General features: G+C 43.7%; 2 protein-coding genes across 6 annotated transcripts in view; both read left to right on the forward strand.

Moving 5' to 3' along the window:
* LOC112430710 (uncharacterized) overlaps positions 1-17,710 on the forward strand; it is a 145,577-nt gene that overhangs the window by 102,237 nt on the left and 25,630 nt on the right. The window lies entirely within an intron of this gene.
* On the forward strand, positions 5,689-14,504 carry LOC112431692 (snaclec coagulation factor IX-binding protein subunit A). Of its 3 annotated transcripts, XM_076879313.1 has the most exons (8): positions 5,689-5,724; positions 6,261-6,464; positions 7,672-7,782; positions 11,244-11,333; positions 11,419-11,481; positions 11,737-11,876; positions 12,353-12,459; positions 13,187-14,504. In XM_076879313.1, the coding sequence occupies exons 2-8, from the start codon at positions 6,320-6,322 to the stop codon at positions 13,305-13,307; spliced, it is 777 nt and encodes a 258-aa protein (XP_076735428.1). In that variant the 5' UTR covers positions 5,689-5,724; positions 6,261-6,319; the 3' UTR covers positions 13,308-14,504. The 3 variants fall into 3 exon arrangements, with proteins under 3 accessions (XP_076735428.1, XP_076735427.1, XP_076735429.1); XM_076879312.1 differs by lacking the exons at positions 5,689-5,724; positions 6,261-6,464; positions 7,672-7,782 and adding exons at positions 7,789-9,325; positions 9,647-9,763; XM_076879314.1 differs by lacking the exons at positions 5,689-5,724; positions 6,261-6,464; positions 7,672-7,782 and adding an exon at positions 7,789-9,325.

Genomic DNA, 17,710 nt, shown 5'->3' on the forward strand with positions numbered 1-17,710 from the left:
CTAGTAGCTCTCGATCTCCCACATCATAGTTTCTCTCTGCGGAGGTGAGACGGCGTGAAAAGTAGGCACAGGGATGGAGCTTACCTCCTTGCTGCTGGGAAAGCACCGCCCCCACTCTAGTGTCCGAGGCGTCCACCTCCACAATGAACTGCAGGTTGAGATCGGGTTGGATGAGAATGGGCGCCGAGGCAAAGCGGTCCTTCAGATGGGCAAATGCTCGTTGAGCCAGCTCATCCCAGCAGAAGGGAACCTTGGGAGAAGTAAGACGGGTCAGAGGCAGGGCAAGTTTACTGTAGTCGCGAACAAAGCAACGATAAAAGTTTGCGAACCCCAGAATGCTTTGAAGCTGTCTACGGTTGGAAGGGGTTGGCCTGTCAACAATGGCTTGAACTTTTGCGGGATCAGTTTTGAGGTTACCCTGATCGATGACGTGGCCCAGGAAGGAAACAGTTGAGACATGAAACTCACACTTCTCCCCTTTAACAAACAGCCGATTTTCGAGGAGATGCTGAAGGACTTGCCTGACATGACGTTGGTGGTCGGTGACGGAGCGGGAGAAGATGAGGATGTCATCCAAGTAAATGAAAACGAAATGGTCGATGAAATCTCGGAGCACGTCATTCACGAGAGCCTAAAACACAGCTGGAGCATTGGTGAGACCGAAAGGCATTACAAGATATTCGAAATGGCCCAGGTGAGTATTGAAAGCCGTCTTCCACTCGTCTCCCTCCCTAATCCTCACCAGATGGTAGGTCCAACTTTGTGAAAATGGTGGCACCCTGGAGAAGCTCGAACGCAGAACTCAGCAGAGGGAGGGGATACTAGTTTTTAACTGTGATGGCGTTGAGGCCGCAACAGTCAATACAGGGCCGTAAACTCTTATCTTTCTTGGTGACAAAAAAGAAACCAACGGCAACAGGTGAGGACGAGGGGCGAATGAGACCAGTGGCAAGTGAGTCATTGATGTATTTTTCCATGCTTTCCCGCTCCGGTCGAGACAGGCTGTACAACCTACTGGTTGGGAGTGGCGCGCCTGGGAAGAGGTCAATCCCACAATCGTACGGCCGGTGAGGGGAGCGCCAGGTCGTGATAAACAGATGGTATGGAGGACAGATCAGGTGGTTCTGAAATAGTTTTATCGGGTGGTAGGCTCATGGCGGGGGTGGCGACTTTTAAACAGGACATGTGACACTCCTCCCCCCACCCCGAAATACTTTCTTTCCTCCAATCAATCACAGGGTTATGTTGACATAGCCAGGGATAGCCGAAGACTAGTGGTGTGAGTGGGGCTTTAAAGACATACAACTGTATGGTTTCAACATGATTGCCAGAAAGAGACAGGGAAATCGGTTCTGTGACATGAGTAATGTCTGGAAGACGCTGGCCACTAAGGGCTGTGACTTGGAGTGAATGAGACAGAGGCTCTGTGCTAAAACCTAATTTGAGCGCCAGCAAGGCATCAATAAAATTCTGTTCTGCCCCGGAATCGATCAGAGCGTCGAGAGAATGAGTCTTGAGACGAACCGTTAGCTTAGCTGCAATCATGAGACGAGGAGGAGACTGAGAACAGGTGACCTTGCCCACCAGTACACTCCTCACTACTGGCGGGCGCTGTCTTTTGGCCGCGCCTGGCAATCCATGGCAGTATGGCCCTTGCGGCCACAATAAAAGCACTCACCGGCTCTCCAGCGACGATACCGCTCCTCAGACGATAGTCTGGAGCGGCCCAGTTGCATGGGCTGTTCACTTTCCTCCATGCTGTCCGATGAGTGACTGCCGCTAAGCGCGCCTCCACCTGACGTCTCCATGCGCCCCGGGGGCCTCTGGGAAATGTAGTTTCCGGTTCCCCGACGCGCCCGTAGGTGCTCATCTATCTTCACACATAGTGTAATCACATCAGACAGGGTCTTAGGAACATCTCTCATCATCAGTTCTCTCTTTAACTCATCACAAATGTTATTCAAGAGAGTACTTATCAATGCCGACTGCCCCCAGCCAGTTTCTTCGGCCAAGGTCCAGAATTCAACCGGAAAATCCACCATACTCTGCCTCCCCTGCTTCAAATTTAACAGTCTGTGGGCAGCCGCCTCCGCTCCGGTGCCTCTTTCAAAAACACTTTTAAATTTGGTGAGGAAGTCCTCGTAAGAAATGTCAGGGGCTGTTCTTAAAACGGCTTGCGCCCAGTTTAATGCCTCCCCACGTAACAGTTGAACCATAAAGGCGATTTTGGCCCCGTCTGTCTCATACGTTCTTCATAACTGACGGAATTGTAGTGTGATCTGAGTCAAAAATCCATCACATTTATCGAACTCACCCGAGAAAGGCTCCGGCGCTGGTAACGATCGCTCTGGAGGTTCAGTGGAAGCCGGCATGGGGGAAACAGGTGGAGCGGCTGCAGATGGATTTGGGGCCGATAGCTGAGGAGAAACAGACGGAGGGGGTGAGGGTGGGCTTACTGACGGTAGACGTTGAGCGAAGGCTTGAGTGAGTGCGGCCAGTTGTTGATTTATGTGCCGAAGCATGTGTTTGTGGCGTTCCAGAATTGCCTCCGGGGTGAGGACGGGTTGCTGGGTGGGATTTGAGTCCGCTGAGTCCATGATGGCTGGATCGTTATTGTTACGGTTTGGAGGAGGACTCAAGCGCAGGACTCTGGTTCTGATGCTCACAAGAAGGGTTTATTTACAATTCACCAGGTGTATATACAAGAATGTGCGGGGGGGGTGCTATATACAGCTGAGTGGGGGGAGAAGGGGTCTCCAGGGAAGTCCAGGGGAAAGCACGCGTTCTTCAGAATATCCACTCACACGATCACAGGCTCACACTCTGACACTGCCACACGGGAATCACATGGGGAGAAATCCAGGAAGCTCTGTAGACAGGGAGACAGGGTTAAGTACGACGCACAAAGGAAAACACTCTTAACTAAACTTGCTGTAGCTTGACTTCACTAACGCGTGGTAGACAACGATCCAGCAACGAACAGCAGTCACCTCCTGGCTTAAATGCTGCTCCCCTTAATGAGACCCAGGTGTCTCATCTCCCGAGGGCGTGAACCTGCAGTGAGTTTCGCCCCGGCGAGAGAGAAGAGGAAGAGAGAGAGAAACAGAGAGAGGGCTGATCAGCGTGCAGCTGATCCGCCTGGCCGTGACACAGAGGGGAGCTGGAAAGCAGAAAAACAGCGTGATGGGAGAGGAATCAAAAAGGAAGAGCTACAGGGAACATTGGAAACCAGGTCTTTGTGTATTTTATGAATTTTCTCAATGAAAAATAACATCAGAGAATCACAGAAGGAAGATGAGTAAAGGTGAGCAGGTAAAAGATCTACTGACCTGAAAGAAGAGTTGGACAGTGAAAACAGTATCTTGGTTGAGTCATCATTTGAACAGAATATGGTGGAGCAGTAAGCAGAAGCTTTTGTTGAGCAAATAAAATGTATTTATTTTCTGCTTTATGCTCACACGTTCAGATTGTTCCCTCAGTGGTTTCATTCGTGTAAACATTGGATGTTTAAACATCTCTAATTAGGAAAACAGCTGAAACTAAAGTGTGTGTTTCCTTAAACGACGTCACTTCAAACCTGTTGCAAGATTTCTCTGCCTGCCCACTAAAAGCAGTCAGTAAGAAGATTTCCCTCCCCTGCATGTAGGATGGTGGGGGAGGCTACAGCTATAGTGTTCAACTGCAGGCACATTCCAGGTAAAGAGTCTGGTTTCCTTATTTGCTCGGGAACGTCCACTTCCTGCCCTTCATGGGCTCACCTATGCTTGTATATGGGGGAGCATTAAGGGGGTTAAGCCATATACAGGGTGGGGGGAGATGACCCTTTTATGAATAGGGATGTTGTTAAATGGTTGTAAACATATGTTGTGTAGCAGGAAGTCACGTATACAGAGACACACACACACATACAAACACATTCACAGTGTGTGTTCTCTGAATAAAAGGCTGTGAGGGGAGTTTGGAGTTGGCTACAGGGAGCTTGTGTCAGTTCTGGGAGGCAATCTCCCCTTGCAAGCAAACCGTACCAGTGGCTCTTGTGTTGTGTTTGCAGTCTCTCGTGGTCTGAATCCAGCAGGGTCGTATGTTCAGACCCAACAACAAGCAACACAAGGGAATGCAGACCATGAATACAAACAATAAGGGAACAGACCACAGGTGGGAACAAAGAGCAGAGTCTAATCGTCAGTTTTACTCACAGAGGGAGGATAGTAGGAGCGTCGTCTCCTCCGGCCTGAGGAAACAGGAGAGTTTGGAGCTGCTGATGCAACATCATTCCAGCTGAAGAGCCTGTGATGAGCCGGCCCGTAAAATCTCCGGCGAGCAAAACGGCATCATCCAGGTGGAGTCGGCAGCTGGTGATAGGTTGTTGCTCCACGTGAGAAGGAAATCTGCACTTTTTTCTTCTTGGTGAAGGAAAAAGGGAAACCGGATAATTGAGCCTCTGATGGCCCCAGACAGGAAACTCTTTGAGGATCGAGGTGGAAGAGCTTATGAGGAGGCAGGCCAATGAGCGGGCAGCAGAGAGGCTGATCAACAACCGTGAGCAACCAGAGATGGGTGGATGATGCCCACTTTCAGCTGCAGAGCATCAGGTGCAGGCGGGGCAGCAGGTGGACGAACACGGCGTCTTTGAGGACCCCTTAGAGCCCGGTGAGTACCACTGAAAATGTGCTCCTACCAGGGGTGAGCCAACGCTTCCACTTCAGCTTTTCCTCAAGAAAGGAAACGGCTACTTGCTGCCACTTGTAGGTCGGAGTCTGCTGCTTTATTTTAGTGCTCGAGATCTCCTGTCATGTACCGCTGTGTGAGGCAAGGCAGGATAGCAGATAAAATGTGGGAGTCGGAGACAGAAACCAAACTTAAAGACAATTTATTACTGACTACAAAACACCATAACTAGACCAAGAAATACTAAACAGACGAACACACAGCTGGAGGGAATGAAGGAGGCTGTGAGAAGAAACACAAGGGAACAGATCACAGGTGGGAACAAAGCTGAACATAATCAAACTAACGAGACCAGGAAGCAAAACTAAACAAGATGCACACAGGACGAGAGACTGTCAGAGTAAAACAGGAAACAGCAGAAACACACACTGAGACACAGACTGACTGAACACAGGGAACAGAGGGAGGGACACAAACAGAGACACAACAATCATAACCAAAACTTCACTTCAGAATAAGAAATGAACCAGAATCAGACGTCAAACACAAACGCTGGCTCACAGACCAGGACCATGAGCCTCCACCCAAAACTGTTAGGATGCCTGGGTCGTTGACCCAGGGTTTTTTGAGTTTATTATATTATTTATAATTTCTAGTCTTTGGGTTTTTGTTACAGTCATGTCTTATGGTTTGTCTCTGTGTAATCCTTAGTTGCTGTCTCCCCTGTCTGCTATATCCCCGTGTCCAGTCAGTGTCTCTGTCTGCCCTGGTCCCACGTCTCTGTTCCCTCTGTTGTAGTGCAGACTCACAGGCAGTGTGAGTCTGTGTCTTTGTTCAGTCTGTGTTATGTGTTTCCTGTTTTACTTTGAAGGTCTCTGTCTTATCTCAGTGTGCTCAGTTTACGCTTCCTTGTCTCGTCAGTTCTGATTTGCCCCAGCTGTGTCTCCCTCCTGTTGTCCATTCCCTGATTGCTCCCTCGATGTATTTAAGCTCTGTGTTGCAGTTTGTCATTGTCGCCATCTACCGTTTATTTTGCTGTGTGTTTTGTCTGCCTGTGTAAGTTATTTGGATTCTTACGTTTGTTCTGTTTGAGTTCAGCATCAAAGCTGTTTCAGTTTACGTTTGTCTCTGGAGTCTGCACCTTGGGTCCTTTTCTTGCCTGCACACAGCCGTCACATAACAAAAACAGGAACTCTCTTTCTGAGAAGTGATGGTGCTCACCACTGCAGCACCACGCTGCCCTGTTAGTTTCTGTGCTGGTAAAAATAAATAGTTCACTCTGACATATTTCCTGTGTCACAAACACTTCTTCTCTCTGCTGCTTCGATGTGCTTACAGTTTGTAGAAGGCAGCGTCTAACAAAGCCGTGTTATTATAAACATACTGCAGCTGCTGAGTTAAAGCTTATTATCTCTGTGATAGAAAATATTAAAAACAAAACTTCTTTCAGTGTTTTACATTCTTGTAACTGAACTTCAGATCTTGTTGAATGTTGTTTTCATTTGTACATAACTGACAGTCTGACGCCTCCTGACGTGTCAGAAGAACTGTGACTCGTCCTGTTTTACTTCCTCTTTGTTTTCTCTTCAAAGCTGTCGGACTTAAAGACACAGACAGACGGTGAAGCTGCTCAAAGATCTTTCAGCTCAAAATGTCTACAGAAATTCAAAGTGTTGAAGATTTCAGGGTGAAATACAGCAGAGGGTCCCAGGAGGATGGAGGAGTGAGAGAGCAGAGTGAGGTGGAGGTGTTAGATGATGGAGAGCAGCACCCTGACGTTGGCCTACAAGAAGCTGGTAAGCAGGAAATCATCAAAGTGACCAAACCAAAGAAAATGTTGGTGATGAAAGTGTTGTTCAGTGTCTTTTAAAGCTCTGATATCCGACCACTTTAAGACATATTAGTGTTCGTGTCACATGTGCCCAGAATATGTTTCCAGTCCAAACTGGCACACAGATCATTTGTTGCACTGGGCCTGTTTACTCCCAGTTAGGAGCTCCGTTTCTAACCGTCTGACTGTTTCAGTGTCTGTGGCTTCAAGTCCAACTGGTTCAGCTGCTGCTCTGCTTTCAGGAAGAGGTCTGTGAGTGGCAGAGAGAAGCAGCCAATAGGAGCAGCACAGCTCTTTCTGCTTCCTCTCCAAGTGATAACATGACTGTAAATACAGCCAGATTGTCCACACAGTCATTGTTTTAAACATATGTGAATGTCGAGTTTGTCCGACAATGTTGTGCTTCCAAAAATGCGTCTTTCAGAGGTGCAGAGCAGCAGCTTGGTATGCAGCTGCAGTGTGTTAGCAGCTTCCCCCTGTAGTTAATGCAGCACGTTTAAATCAGTAGGTCATAGTTGTTCTGTGGTCTGACAACAGGAACAGAAAGATGCAGATTCATTGTGAGTTCAGCTGCATCAAAATGCAGTATGAGTGAGTGTAGAGAGGAGAGAAGCAAACTGATGGAAACAGCTAGCAGAAAGCTAACTGAGTGTAACTGAAGCACAAACACAGAGTAACACACACCCAGCACCACTCTGTTATAAATCAGCTTTAAAGTTTCCACAGTTCATGGTTGTTCCTCAGCATTACACTTTCCTCACAGCTCTGACCCGCGTGCAGATGATCATCATACAAACTAATATTCTGGGACTCTCCTCCATATTTGTCCCTCAGGTTTCTACACTTCTTTCTACGTTCCCTCACGTCCATCAGGATAGTTTTGCTCATTTAGTCCTTATATTGAGAGGAGGATTGTTTTTCTCTCACTGATCTATTCAAAAGCTGCGACCAAGAAGTGGCCAGAAATGCATCGACCGATCACAACAGCTGGAATGGACTAATATTACTTTGTCCTTGTTTGAGTTCCTGTAACTTTTTAACAAACTCGACTAATTTGTTTGGTAAATCTGATTTACTTTCTACTGGGATCATTCCTACAGTGAGGATTAATAAAAAGCTCCAAAGTCTCTCATTAGTGCTTCATAAATGGACTTTTTGTTTTATCTTTGTAGATGTTCACACCGAGAAGAAGCTTCCAGCTGTGAGAAGAAGCTGGTTCAGAGCTTTTGAAGTGAACCTGGGAGTGCTGTATCTGCTGATTGTGGTGGGAATCATGACACGCTGTGAGGAATTTGATTCCAATATGTTAGATGTTTGATTTTGAACATTAGAAGTGAAATGATTTGATGCTGCAGACCTGATTGTGTTTAGTTCCTGTTCCCACACTGCTGTGTTTCTCCTACTTCACTGGAAAACACACAAACAGCAAACTTGTTACTGTAATGTTATTGTAGGGTCGACCTCACAACATAAAGCACCTTGAGGCTGTTGCTGTGATTTGGAGCTGTAGAAGTAAAACTGAATTGAATGATTAAGACAACGTGTGTCCTCCAGTTGGACAAACCTCCAACACCTAAGTAGCACACAGGTGTAATCCTAGTCAGGTGCTTTCAGTGTGGAGGAGCTCCAGCTGGGCTCATCACTCCCACACATCCTGGAGAGAATGAAGAGCTCGTCCAGTGCTGCATGACCAGGATGGAAACCACACTGTTGCTCTGAATTTGAGATTTCACAATTGGATGGAGTTTCTCCTTCAATATTCTGACATAAACCTTCTCAGGGAGGCTGAGGAGTGTTTGAACCCACCAGCCCAGATTTACAAATCCAGAGGCCGAGTACCCGACTCTCATGTAATGTTGCAGAGGTGTGTTAACCAGGACGGCCCAACAACAAGGAGTATTTCCTGGTGACCTCACAGTAAGATGTGCAACATTTAAGTGCACTGTAATTTCAAAAAACTTTTCCTCCTTATGTTGGACACTTTTTCACACAAGTACTTCTGTATTCCTTTGAAAATCAAATCAAAGAACACACGAGAAAAAACAATGAACTGCATCAGTTTTCCTGAAAGTGCAAAATGTAGAAATGAAAGGAAAAGTTACAGTTTAAAAAACTTTAAAATCTTCGGTCAGCAGTGAAGCTAAATTTAATTGTTGTTCATTTAAAGAGTGTTTGAGACGTGGTTCAAACTTTCCACATCGACTGGATGAACCTCAACAGTTCAACAGTTTGTTTCTCTATAAGGCAACAGCAAGAAAACAAACTGTAACTGACAAAATAACATTTCCTGGGTCGAACCAACTGTGACACTGAGGTGTGACTGTGTTTGTGCTTTTATGTGTGAACGTTCAACGTCTTTAGAAAATGAAGAGTTTATAAATTTTCTGCTTTATGCAAACTCAGTCAAAAGCTCAACAAAGTACACATATTGTACAACACAGAGTTTTATCTGTAGTTAAGAGAAACAAATGCAGTTAAGAAATTTTTATGCAAATTAATCACACAGTCTGTGTTTCCTTACACGCTGCCACTTCCTCAAAGCTTCTTCCTGCCTGAAAGCAGACAGAAGGCTGGACAAGAATAAAACAGCTCGATATCTTCCAGGGTCAGTACTGCAGAACTGTTAGAGTACAGCTTAAACTCCTGCTCAGCGTCTCAGTCCTCTCACGATGTCCTCAGATATTTATGCCAAACCAGATCTATCAAAGAAGGTGAGATACAGCAGAAAGGAGGACGGAGCAGAGTGGGAGCAGAGGGAGGTGGATATCTACGAGAGTACAGATGAGATCAGAGATAGTTATGATCATTTTCAGTCACAGGAAGGAGGTAAGTCAATTATGAATCTAAATGTACTTCCAGTTTGTTACAGTCAGCTTTTAATGCCAAATTACTGCAGCCCATCAAACATCTGTTTCTCCATTTGCTGTATGAACCTTTTTAATTTAAATTCTTTCCCACAATAGTTTGTACGTCACTTATTGATTAACAGGAACTTCTTTCAGTCACAGCGCAGATGTTATATTTCCTTTGTTTTTTGGCAACCGGCCCTTTTTTGACGTTAAGCTGATACAACCACAACCACAGGTCTGTTAACCACAGACTGACAGGAAATAAGCACAAACCAACATCCACACTGCTTTCTAACAGGACCACAGACTCTGAATCCTCCTTCAGTCCTGAAGGGCTCTTTCAGATGTGCTACACTGGGTCTAAGAGTGCTGTGCCTCCTGATGTTAGCTGGGATCATCATCCTGTCCATATGCTGTAAGATAAGATACAACCTCTGAACTTCTCCTGCAAATGAATGTATGACTGATACTGAATCCCAGCAGCCAACAAACATGCAGCTTCACAACCAGAACGTGTCCTTCTGCCACAGCAAATACAGGAAGTACATGAAGCCAACACAGAAGCAGCAAACACTGCAGTTCCTTTAATGACCACTGGAGGCTGATGCTGAAAGCGAGTCAGTCCCCACAGACTCCCATGTTAAAATGAGCACCTTTGCTGCAGTAAAAACATGTTTCCATTCAGGACCAAATGAGTTTTGGTCTCTAAGGATAGTTTCCTCTTCATAAAAACTGCACGGTGGCATTTTAAATGGAATTCTCTGATCAATAATATGAGCTGCTGTGTGGTACAGCCTGACCAACACGTTGGTTTTGCTGACTGAGCTTCTAGTATTTCATCAGTCTGTTACTTAGCACTGATTAGCAGGTGTGTGTCTGTGTGCATGATTCCTGGCTCATATCTTGTGTGTGTTGTGGAGTGAATGTTCTTGTTGTTCCTTCAAACTCTTCACTCAACACGCTGATTCTGTGATTACATCAACAAAGCAGACAGGCAGCAGCATCTGCTGCAGACTGATGCAGGTGCAGCCACACTATGTTAGACAGTGGCCGTCTGTCATTGTGCGACTAGTTAGTTCACTTGCTGTATTAAGCAGGTAGCTAACAAGCTAATGTTAGCTCCATTCATCTGCTGGGATATATCAATGAATCTTTTTTTATTACATCAAATCACAACAACAGTTGCATCGAGGTTCTTTATATTATCAGGTAAAGACTCCACAATAACAAAAACAACAACACAGAGAAAACTCCCAGCAGCTGCTGATATTTGGATTTTAAGGTGGTTTGATTCTATGTTTTAAATCAGTTGATGATCTTCAGCTGACCTTTAGCTCCTGGTGGAGCTGTGACAGACTTAATGCTGGATCAGCAGAAACATCACAAATCTATGATGTGAGAACAGAGACGCCTGCAAAAGGACGTCTGAAAGCAGGAAGTTCCTGGAAGCTGCAGGAAGAAACATTTATTAATTATAAATAAGCAGAAAGAGGAAGTGTTGAAGCCTCAGAGCAGCTTTGACTGAATGTAAAAAGACATATTTTCAGTGAGAACAGGCACATGTCACATGAGTCAGAATCTATTCTTTCAAAGCATATAGATAACATCTCTGACTACAGGTGTAGAAATGCTGTTTGACTCTTCACCTTCTTCCTCCACACTGAAGCACAATTATTCTGAATCTTGTCAGTGGTTTTTGTTCACAGTTGATACGTATTTAGCTCATCAGATTTCCTGTAGTTCTAACACCTCCACCCACAGGACATGTTAAAGAGCAATGGCTGCAAGTTTCTGACTCTTATTGATATTTGACAAAGCAGAGGAAGAAGATTATTTCTGTTCAACGTTTCACTCATTTTATTTTATTTTATTTTGGTTTCACTGAAATATTTCAGATGCTTTGAACAAGAGTGAATTCAACAAACTTCACTTCAAACACAATAAACTGAACCACAGTTACAACGAGCTACAGACTGAACATCAAGGTAAGAAAGTATTTAAAATTAACAAGAAAATACTAATGTCAGATAAAATTTATATTTACATTTTTTAACATGTTTTTTTCTACAGAGACAAAACGACTCAACAGTCAGTTACAGGAAGAAGTGAAGAAGCTGAAGGAGAAGATAGAAGGTAATAAAGTTTGAATAACTGATAGAAAACATCAGTGTTACACAGTGATAACCTGATTGTGTCTTTGTTTTGAATCCTAAATGTTTGATGCTGTGTAACAGTTTCTCTGTATAAATGTAAGTTTCAGTTCATTATGAATAAGAGAGAAAACCTGAGTTTAAATGAAGCATTTACAGGGAAAATGACAGGAACCAAAGATTAATGTGATACAACAGGACACAAAGTCTGACTTTAAAACATGTGTTTGACTTTAAGAGAAGTGTCCAGAAGGATGGATGAGATTTGGATGCAGCTGCTACTTTAAATCCACTGAGAAGAAAACTTGGTCTGACAGCAGGAGAGCCTGTCAGGATAAAGGAGCTGATCTGGTGATGATAAACAGCAAAGAGGAACAGGTGGGTGTGTTTGTTCATGTCTGTGTGATCTTTGATGGAGCTGACAGTCCTCTGTTACTTGTGTCTTTGACCGGCTGTCGGTCTGTGACCTGCTTCCTGTCTCCACTCTGATGGATTTCTTGGATTCTCCTTTTTTGTTGCAGACACATTCAAACGTAAAGTTTTTACACATTTGACAAACATTTAATTTACACAGAAATGTTATAAAATGAGAGAAATCCTCATAATCCAGATTATTTTTCTGATTCAATCCAACTGAATCAAATGATTTGTTAACACTGATTCCACTGCAACACTGACTGAGCTACAGGAGGAGCTGATATTCATTGATTCTTTGGCTCTTTCTGATTTCTGCACAGTGGAAGAAAAGTTTCATCACAGTTATTCTTCCTTCAGACATGTTCACAAGATGATGTCACTACAACAGAAGTGCTGAATTATGACTGGAGACAATATTTGTGTCTCTTCTCAAACAGGAATTTGTCAGTAATTTCAGAGGATACTATTGGATTGGTCTGAGAGCCAACCAGACATCAGGAAGATCTAAATGGGAATGGGTGGACGGATCAGCGCTGACACAAACGTGAGACATTAGTTTGTTTCTATTCCAGAGTTATTATTTAGAAGTGAAACACTGATGTTTTGGAAGATAGATCAGCAATACATGAGCTGAGCTATTTTCCAACAGCCCCACAAACTGAATGTAAAGAAAAGCAGAAATCCTCCTTTGAATGAACAGCTGTGCTTGAACTCTCTTCATCTGCAGTCTGTGATGACGTTCAGTTACAACAAGTCAGTTTGAAGGAATCAGGATTGAAACATGTTCAAAGCAGCGACCGACACATTTCACTTTGTTCAATTTGTCTTCATGTTTTTGTGCTGTAATGTTTCTTTTCTCACAGAACAAAAAGTGTTTCAGAGAATTCCTGTCTCTTCTTCTTTGGTGTTTGTAAAACTTCAGAACATATGAAGGAAGAAGCTTCAGTAAATATGACCTGATAGACACACATTTCAAAGTGATGTCTGTAAACAGCTGACAAACAGTTTCAAACAGCAGAAAGTCAGCTCTGACTTCTTTTTATTCTCCATTTTTACAGCAGGAAGATTTCATATTCATCAAAGCTTGAAAGCTGTTTTAGTGTGCATGATGATTCTCAGAGAAAAGTCTAAAGGAGGGAAAGTGGGCGAGAAACCTGGGAAAGAAATACAGCAAATATTGGAAATATTCCAAAAGAGACGCATATTTATATGAATGTGACAATAGTTATGAGTTTAGTCCAGTTTCATATCAGATTTGATCTCTCTGACAGGTTCTGGGCAGGAGGACATGAGAATTCCCGTCCTGGTTACTATGGAGGCTGCTGTGACGATGATGGGAGATGGATACAGTTATATTATTCTCATTCAATGACCTTCATCTGTGAGAAATGAGTTTGGTGCTTTGATGTAAATGTTTGAATAATCCAACCAAAGACACCTCACTATGAAATGTCCTGCATGAGCCTCAGACTCAGCTTACAGTCTTTACTTGTTCATTCTGCATCATATATTGATTACATATATTGTCCCTCTGTGCTCTGTGCTGTACAGTAAGGTTGGAAGTCATCCACACAAAACCTGAAGTACTTCATTACTCTGTAGTTCCAGCAAATTGTTCTAATAAAAGTCAAAGTGCAGCTTGTCTTTACTTTGCTTTACTTGGTTTATTCATCAGCCTGTTGGTCCTAAAACTTCAGTAAATATCTTCTTCAGTTTCTCTCAAACAGCTGAAAGTTGCTGCTTCTTACTTTTAGCTACAAATCAGGAACCAAGAGACTGAAACCAGCACAAATTCAGTTTGTCAAACTTACAACGTGTGAATAAGTGAAGATGAATCCGTTTAAAACAACTTTCCTTCTTCTTCTTCACTTACATCAAAACACAACTTTACCTTCCTGCTTAGTTTGCAGCGAGCTGCCTGCACAGCGTTAACACACTGAAGGTCAAAGTTCATTTCAGCATGGCAGAAAGGAAAAGTCCAGAAACAACAACCCTCACAGTGGACACGGTTAAAGTCTGTTGATGACTCTGAACATGACTCGGGTCTTTTTGTAATGTGGGCCTTAGTCGTCTTCATGAATCAGACAGTTTCAGAGCCAGTTTCCATGTGACACACTTCCTGCTTTGGACCCTTTACCTGCAGCCTGTATGTGTCCACATGTGATTGGTGCAAAGCTTTTAACTAATGACCACAGACCCTGGTTGTGTTTCACTTCAGATGATTTTCAGCATTTCATTGAATTCTAACTGCATCAAAGACATTTCAGCGTTTCAATTCATCAAAATGACTTCAGATCTTGTTGCATGCTGTGAATTTCTCTGCTGGTAAACTCGAAATAACTGAAGTTCACACTGACGCCATATTTCCTGCATCAGAAACATTCGCTCATTACTAACATTATATATTGTGTGATGACAGCAGCTTCTGAGAAAGCTATTTTTAAGTTGCTGCTGCTAAGTTCAAGCTCAGTGTCTGTGCATTATGACAAACATTTCAAATACATTTGTGGCTTTGCTTGTATTGGTGTACAAGTATCTATGTATTAATGCATGTAATGGAAAAGTTTTCCAAATAAATGGAGAAAAGTATTTAAGCTGTCTGTGTTTGTGCTTTATTCTGCTGTTCGTTTCTGACTCGTTCACATTTGTAATTAATCACAACGGCATCAATGAAATCTCAGTAATTAAACTGATAAATCTGAACTTCAGGTCTTGTTGAATTCTGTTTGTTTGTCTGTTTTCAACTGGAGACGGTGACAGTGACAGAGCGAACCTCTGCAACGCCGTGACGCCCCGTTAGCTTAGTTCACACTGACGTCATATTTCCTGTGTCACAAACTCTTCTTCTCTCTTCTCATTCTGTGGACTTACAACATGTAGAAACTCATGAAAGCAGCATCTAACAAAGGCATTGATGTGCATGTTGCTGCTGCGGAGTTCAGCCTCAGTGTCTCTGAGATATTCAGACAGGAAATGTTCAGAATGTTCTGGAGGTGTTTTAATGACTTTTTGAAGTCTTTGTTGTGTTCGTGGTTTGTTCTGCTGTTTCTGACTCGTTCACATTTGTCATCAATTAAAACTGCATCAGTCAAAGTTTTGCATTTGAAGTGAACTGAACTTCAGATCTTGTTGGATGCTGTTAGTGCTCCTAAATAACTCAGCGTTTCACACATCATGACGTGACAGGAAAACTGTGGCTCTCTTCTGGTTTGACTTCCTGGATATTTTCAGTTCAAAGCTGCCTGACTCAAAGAAACAGGCAGACAGTGACGGACGGTCAAATATCTTCTTAGCTTAAGATGTCGACACAAACTCAAGGTGTCCATGACTCCAGGGTGAAATACAGCAGAGGGACCCATGAGGATGGAAGAGGAAGAGAGCAAATCGAGGTGGAGATGTTAGACGATGGAGAGCAGAACCCTGCTGGTGGATTACAAGAAGCTGGTAAGTAGGAACGAACTAAAAATACAAACTACAGATAATAAAAGGGAGGAAGAAGAAGGAGCTCCAGAGCCCCTCATTAGTGCTCCATGAATGGACTCTTTGTGTATTTTCTCTGTAGATGAACACACCCAGAGAAAGCTTCCAGCTGTGGACAGCAGCTGTTTCAGAGCGTTTGAAGTGACCCTGGGAGTGCTGTATCTGCTGATTCTGGCTGGAATCTTAACACGCTGTGAGCAACTTTATTTATCATGTTAGATTTGTGATTTTTTAACATTTTAAGGGAAATTATTTGATGTTGTTGACCTGATTCTGTTCACTTCCTGTTCTCTCTTCATGTTACAGTTAGAAACAGTCACTCTGCAGAGTTTTCTTATATATGTTACACTACTGCTGAAATATGTTCACTACCTACAGGCTGGTTACAAATGTGCTGGGGCCCAGCTAACTGATGAGATCTACACTAAAGTAAATTAACTTAATACAAGGCTATCGAGGCTATCGAGGCTATCGTGGCTCAAGAGTTGGGAGTTTGCCTTGTAATCGGAAGGTTGCCAGTTCGAGCCCTGGCTTGGACAGTCTTGGTTGTTGTGTCCTTGGGCAAGACACTTCCCTCTGGTGGTCAGAGGGCCTGGTGGCGCCAGTGTCCGGCAGCCTCGCCTCTGTCAGTGCGCCCCAGGGTGGCTGTGGCTTCAATGTAGCTGCCATCACCAGTGTGCGACTGTGTGTGTGAATGACTGGTTGTGTAAAGCGCTTTGGGGTCCTTAGGGACTAGTAAAGCGCTATACAAATACAGGCCATTTACCATAACCCTTTAACGTTAGTAGGGATGGGTATCGGTTGGGTTTTATCCGATACCAGTACCAAACTGGTACTTTTGAAACCGGTGCTTAAAGAATGGAGAACACAAAATATGTCCAAAAACCTCTCATGTTTAGCTGTTTCCCTCTTTTTCTTTGGTCATCCTTTTTGGCCAGGGTGAAGGGAGTATCTGCCATCAAACAAGAAGACAGCCACATGTAGCTATGATGATGTTTGCTAGTTCACCTTACATGCATTAATGTAATAACGTGGTTAGCCTACTCAATGTAAATTACACACGAACAACATTAAGCTACTCACGCAGAGAAGAACGGCTGCTGCTGCATCATCATCCTCATCATTTCTGCTACACTGGCAGGGCTAGGGGCCAGGACTCTCCTCTTCGGGTTCTTGGGGGATGTTGCTAACTCCGGGTCCGATAACAGGCACCACACCCGCAGTAGATGTGCACGGTGTGAGCTCTCGCAGCAAGCTATCAAATATGGCGCATTTCTCGGCTTTTAACAAAATGCTATACATTGCCAGGTGTTTCATCGGATTTGAGGTGTTACCTCCTTTGACAGTATCACAGTATCAGCTTAAAGCACTTGTTGCAGGCTGCTGAGTTTGCATCTTTTGCTGTGAAGTACAGCCAGACTTTTGACCGCTTCGCTTTGGGCATTTTTAATCTGTAGCTCTGCTCTAAAAGAACGTACGTACCTGAGTGCGCCTACTATCCTCGGAAACGTAAAATGATTGGCTAGAATCCAAAGTGTATGACATCTTAGGAAAAAAAAGCACCAAAATAAAGCACCGAAATGTGCGCTGCATTTCGTTCTGGTTACTACTGTTTATGTCAGAACTGGTGCCATATTGGCACCGGATACCGGTACCCATCCCTAAACGTTAGTGGCTAACCACCAGCAACTAAAGCTGAGGACACACTGGAAAGGATTCACTCGTCACGTATCACTTTGAAGATCACAGCTGGCTCCAGTTTTATGTAACCTAATGTATTTAATACTAAATCATATGTCAGGCTTGATGTGCTCTCATAGGTAGTCGCTTCGATCTCTGTCTCTACCTGGAAGTAGAGAAACATTACTCTTCAGTTCCCATCGTGCTGATTTTGAACATTATGGAATTTCTCCTGATTTTCCAACAAAATTGAAAAACCATATCCCAGAATTCAGAATTCTAGTTTCCAACAATGGATTTACTAAGCAGCTACTTCGTTTTAATATTACTCTTATTACTCTTTCTGGGTCTCAAAATAAACTTTTAACATATTTTCAGGCGATTCAATTCAATTTTATTTATACAGCCCCAAATCACAACAGCAGTCGCCTCAAGGCGCTTTATATTGTACAGTAGATCGTACAATAATACATACAGAGAAAATCCCAACAATCATGTGACCCCCTATGAGCAAGCACTTTGGTAACAGGAAGAAACCTCCGGCAGAACCAGGCTCAGGGAGGGGTGGGGCCATCTGCTGCGACCGGTTGGGGAGACTACACCTGTGTAAACTTCTAATATCTGAGCCGGCGAGA

The sequence above is a fragment of the Maylandia zebra genome, linkage group LG22, assembly GCF_041146795.1.
Source record: "Maylandia zebra isolate NMK-2024a linkage group LG22, Mzebra_GT3a, whole genome shotgun sequence".
NCBI classification, from domain to species: Eukaryota; Metazoa; Chordata; class Actinopteri; order Cichliformes; family Cichlidae; genus Maylandia; species Maylandia zebra.

Bases quoted from the DNA above. Each gene is read 5' to 3' on its own strand.
- LOC112431692 (XM_076879312.1), top strand. From the start codon at position 9,169: ATGTCCTCAGATATTTATGCCAAACCAGATCTATCAAAGAAGGTGAGA. The intron at 9,326-9,646 runs GTAAGTCAATTA...GCTTTCTAACAG, and splicing joins TTTTCAGTCACAGGAAGGAG to GACCACAGACTCTGAATCCT. The intron at 11,482-11,736 runs GTAATAAAGTTT...TTTGACTTTAAG, and splicing joins GCTGAAGGAGAAGATAGAAG to AGAAGTGTCCAGAAGGATGG.